The sequence below is a fragment of the Pungitius pungitius genome, chromosome 8 (genome assembly GCF_949316345.1).
Source record: "Pungitius pungitius chromosome 8, fPunPun2.1, whole genome shotgun sequence".
In the NCBI taxonomy this organism is placed as follows: domain Eukaryota; kingdom Metazoa; phylum Chordata; class Actinopteri; order Perciformes; family Gasterosteidae; genus Pungitius; species Pungitius pungitius.
The window spans coordinates 16936688-16941531 of NC_084907.1; the positions used below are offsets into that span (position 1 = coordinate 16936688).

At 41.6% G+C, this 4844-nt stretch overlaps 1 protein-coding gene across 1 annotated transcript; it reads left to right on the top strand.

Annotated features, from left to right (window-relative positions):
• The first annotated feature begins 1213 nt into the window (after positions 1 to 1213).
• Positions 1214 to 4600, top strand: LOC119194160 (keratin, type II cytoskeletal 8-like). Its single transcript, XM_037448290.2, has 9 exons — positions 1214 to 1639; positions 2486 to 2694; positions 2800 to 2860; positions 2955 to 3050; positions 3183 to 3347; positions 3459 to 3584; positions 3686 to 3906; positions 4000 to 4052; positions 4166 to 4600. Exons 1-9 carry the CDS (start codon positions 1322 to 1324, stop codon positions 4285 to 4287), a joined length of 1371 nt encoding a protein of 456 aa, XP_037304187.2. The 5' UTR covers positions 1214 to 1321; the 3' UTR covers positions 4288 to 4600.
• Positions 4601 to 4844: the final 244 nt, after the last annotated feature.

Consider the following 4844-nt stretch of genomic DNA (forward strand, 5'->3'; position numbering starts at 1 on the left):
TGCATGAACTAATGACCCACGCCCCCCACCATCCGCCCTACTACTGACGCACATTTGAATTTATTACTCAAATCTTCTAAATATTTGCATACATTTGCACATTATCTCCCTTATCTTGACTTATGAACTTTCATTTTTCATGTTCCAGACCATCCAGACTCAACCAGGCTTGAGTTCTCGATTCCCGATAACCATGAGCAGTGTTTTTTCAGACAAGCACAGACAAAGCTCAACCTAACTGTGTCAACCTTTTCTTCAGAAATAAGATGTTATCTTTGCTCCCGTAAAAATGATCAATAATGATACTGTTGGGAATGAGAAAACAGTGTGAGAGATTGTGTAAAGGTATTTACATGTTAGTGTGTGTGTGGTTATTGATAAACAAAAGGTAACAGATTACCATTTAGTTTTGTACTACAAAGTTAATCAGTGCCAAAACTTGCACATGTCTATTCTCCAAATTGGAGCTTTGGAGTAAAGTTCCACACTGTGGTAGAAATTAAAGGCATGTGCATGTGAAAAGCTTGGGAAGAATGAAAAAGAATGCAGGCCCGCAAAGGGAAGAAACACACAAGGTAGTCTTTGGTGTGTGGAACAACTCTAGTGAGATGACAAGCCCTCAACTGATGCACGGTGAAGATTATTTTAAACAGAACCACGATGCGTATTATATGATTTAAATATTATTAGTGTAAAAAACCTCATGACAAATATTGAAATTACATTCACGGAATAAATTAAAACGGAAGCGTTGGCTCTAAAAATGTCTTTTTTTTGTATTGTTTGTAGAGGAAAAATACCATTTCTAGATGCTACCAGATTCCTCAAGATATCCCTTTAAAGAAATACTACAGTCAAAATCATGTGTCTTCATCTCATTTCTTTGATTATTGGAAGTTACTTATGCTAGATTATGTTGAAATGATTTGTTTTAAACACATTTCCACTTGAAAAAAGGTCCTTTTCCCATTTAAAATCATACTTTCACTCCACATTTTCACCTCTTGCTTTCTTTCCCTTCCGCCTGTCCCAATGCAGGGTGTGTGTCGTCTTATCATCTGACAATCTCTCTCTACCTGTTTAACAGGCCGCTCCTGTCACTCAGCGATAGAGGCGTGTAGCCCGAGGTGGAAGGGAGGCTGGACAGCAACATGAGAGTCCAGGTTGAAATGAGTGAAGGGGATCCTCCCCCTTGCTCCAAACAGTCATAAAAGCCGACAGTGTCGACAGTCAGGCACTCAGAGGGACTTGGCTCTCCTTTTGAAGACTGCTCATCTGTTTTCCACTTCTCAGAGAACTAACAACCTTTACCACTGCAAAGATGAGGAAGGCATACTCAGTCACAAGCTCCGGTGGCAGCATCAGGAGATCCTTTGCACCAACTAGCAACTTCTCAAACAGATCCTCTTTTAATGTTGGTGGAGCTGGAGCTGGTTTCGGTATGTCTTCAATGAGTGGTAGTTATGGCTTCGGTTCTAGCCAAGCAGGCATTGCTCCACAGATCACCGCCGTCCAAGTCAACCGGAGCCTGCTGGCTCCACTGAACCTGGAAATTGACCCATCCATCCAGGCTGTCCGCACCCAGGAGAAGGAACAGATCAAGACCCTCAACAACCGATTCGCCTCCTTCATCGACAAGGTCGGTTCCTGTGCCCTCTGTGTGACTATCTTCTGTAAAACTCACTGTAGGCCTCATTATTTTAGTACTGATCCAAAAGCAACCCACGGTAATGGTTAGCCTGGAGCCCTTATTTTGAGCAACCCTTCTGTCCACTATTTAAACATTAGATCGGATTATATTGCAGTGACTTAACTGGGAGAGTGAGACAAAAAAATGAGGATCTATTTACTCTAAACCCACTCAGTGCCACAGGGTCCAAAGTCTTTGCAGAGTGGAATCAACTGGTTGTTATGGGCAACACAAATTTCTTGTGCACAGCAATAACTCCACATTTGCTTGTCTTTTACAAACAATCACACAACTGTGAGAAAGCTTTGAAGCAAGATGTCCTTCATGAAGATTGAAACTCTAAACACTATACATCCGCTCTCTGACAAAAACTCACAGAACAAAACGCTCTATAACACGGCACTCCTTTGTCGTCTTTGGCAGCCACACCCAGTTTTTCTTTTTTGGCAAGCCTCCATTGCCCAAGAGAGCATAGATGATTCATGTGCAAAGAGGAATTACGATGGGCTGCATTTAGATTTAAGGTACTATGTATATTTTATAGAATGAAAAATGGTTTCCCTTTCACACCTTTTAGTATTAAAATATCTTGAACAAGCAGACAAAAATATTCTATGATGAGTTAAGTTGTTGTGAATTGAGTGTTGTAATTTATATATAAACATGTAGCTATTGACAATTGCACAACCTTTGATTTAGAATCATGGTGGAAAACAAAATCATTATGAAATTCCAAAACAATTTAACATTTTGGACCATCTGAAACGTTTCCTTGGTTCTGTCTCTCCTCCCCAGGTTCGTTTCTTGGAGCAGCAGAACAAGATGCTGGAGACCAAATGGAGCCTCCTGCAGGACCAAACCACCACCCGCTCCAACATCGACAGTATGTTTGAGGCCTACATTGCAAACCTGCGCAGACAGCTGGACGGGCTGGGCAACGAGAAGTCCAAGCTGGAAGGAGAGCTGAGGAATATGCAGGGCCTGGTTGAGGAGTTCAAGGGCAAGTGAGTGCTGGCTTGGCATGTTCACTAGTTATGAAGTATACCTTGATCAAGTCCGTAGATGTTCAAAAGGCTGATGTATTAAAACATTGACCTTTCTCCAAACAGGTATGAAGAGGAAATCAACAAACGTGCAGCTGCAGAGAACGAGTTTGTGCTCTTGAAGAAGGTGTGAAAACATTAAGATGTGCTTTCCCTTCATAGTGATTAAGACAATGTGGCAGGTTGTAACACTTCCTGTTTCTCTATCATTGTCTCTGCAGGATGTTGATGCTGCCTACATAAACAAGGTGGAGCTGGAGGCCAAAGCTGATGGTCTTCAGGACGAGATCAACTTCCTCAGGGCCGTCTATGAGGCCGTATGTATCTTTAATGTCTAATACCTCATAATACTGTAATGAGCATTCGAGTGAAAGCTAGTGATCATCCACTCCTCGTGTACGTCAACTTAAAGGACAAAGATTTGACTGCATCAAACGTTGTTTCTGCAGGAGCTTCGGGAACTGCAGGGCCAGGTCAAGGATACCTCTGTCGTCGTGGAGATGGACAACAGCCGTAACCTGGACATGGACTCCATAGTGGCTGAAGTGCGTGCTCAGTATGAGGACATTGCCAACCGCAGCAAGGCTGAAGCAGAGACCTGGTACAAACAGAAGGTGAGAAAGTTAAACATTTGATTCATCATTTTGTTTAAGTTGTATTACACTTTCATTACCTCTTCCTGCTGTGTGGATCATGCTTTTGACACGGCTTATTTTTCATAATAGTTTGAGGAGATAAAGAGCTCCGCTGGACAGTATGGGGAAGACCTGCGCTCAACCAAGGCTGAGATTTCTGAGATCAACCGCATGATTTCCCGTCTTCAGAATGAGATTGAGGCCATTAAGGGACAGGTATATATCAAGTTATTCATCTGGATGACGTGTTATTGACATGTTATTTTTAGACTTCATTCTATTTGAAGTTATAAATCCATCTACATCATTTTCCACAGAGGACCAATCTAGAAGCTCAGATCTTAGAGGCTGAGGGGCGTGGTGACCTGGCAGTGAAAGATGCCAAGCAACGCATCAAAGACTTGGAGAATGCTCTGCAGAAAACTAAGCAGGACATGGCCCGCCAGGTGCGCGAGTACCAGGATCTGATGAACGTCAAGTTGGCCTTGGACATCGAAATTGCAACCTACAGGAAACTGCTGGAAGGAGAAGAGAGCAGGTGGGATGAAGTTTGATATTTCATATATTTGTATTGCTGTCGCATTAGCTTCAAATCTAAATCAAATATAATTCTTCACTATTTCACCACTAGAATGAACAGCGGAGGTTCAAACGCAACCATCCACGTGCAGCAGTCCTCTGGAGGTAAAGTTTCATATTGAATACATCGTCATCATCATTATAAGTGATACCAGAGCAAACAGACCCAACTGATAGATGGGTGAATTAAAAACACGCACATATTCTTGTTGCTTCAGGATACTCCAGCTCCAGCTCCGGTGGTGGGTTCGGCTTCGGTAGCAGCAGTCAGTCTGGTGGATACGGTGGTACTATTACCAAGACCAGCACCTCATCAACCAGTTCCAGGAGAGTCTATTGAAAAGGAGAGCCATCCCTCTTCCCCCTCAGAAACCCCTTCAGTTATTTCTAAATCTGTGCCCCTCATGGTGCCATGAAATATTGTTTAGCACGATCAACAATACAGCTGAATATGACAAAATATTTGATTTGATTCAGCCTTGTTACTATTGTTCCGTCTAATGGTTCAATGTTGAGTTTTGCTTTTCCCGTCTTCAAGATAAAACTGTTGAAACCAGTTTTTCTTTTGTAAAAGCCTTCAACACGACTAATGAATGTTTCAGTGAATTACATCAAACAAATCAGAAAAAAATAAACCTGAGAACTAACATGAACACTTGCATTATTGTTGTGATGAATCTACAAAAAAGAATCAAGAGGTTTTTACTTACAACAACAATTTCGTGATGTTTACTTTGAGATTTCAGATGGATTCAGTGCTTTTCCTCTTTTCTGAAATTCACTTCTTGTTGGCAATAGCGCTCCAACAGATATGCATGTGCAGATACCTTGTAGATTTGATTTAATTAAGTTTTAAACTTCACTCAAAACAATTTTTCATGAAACTGAATGCCTTCT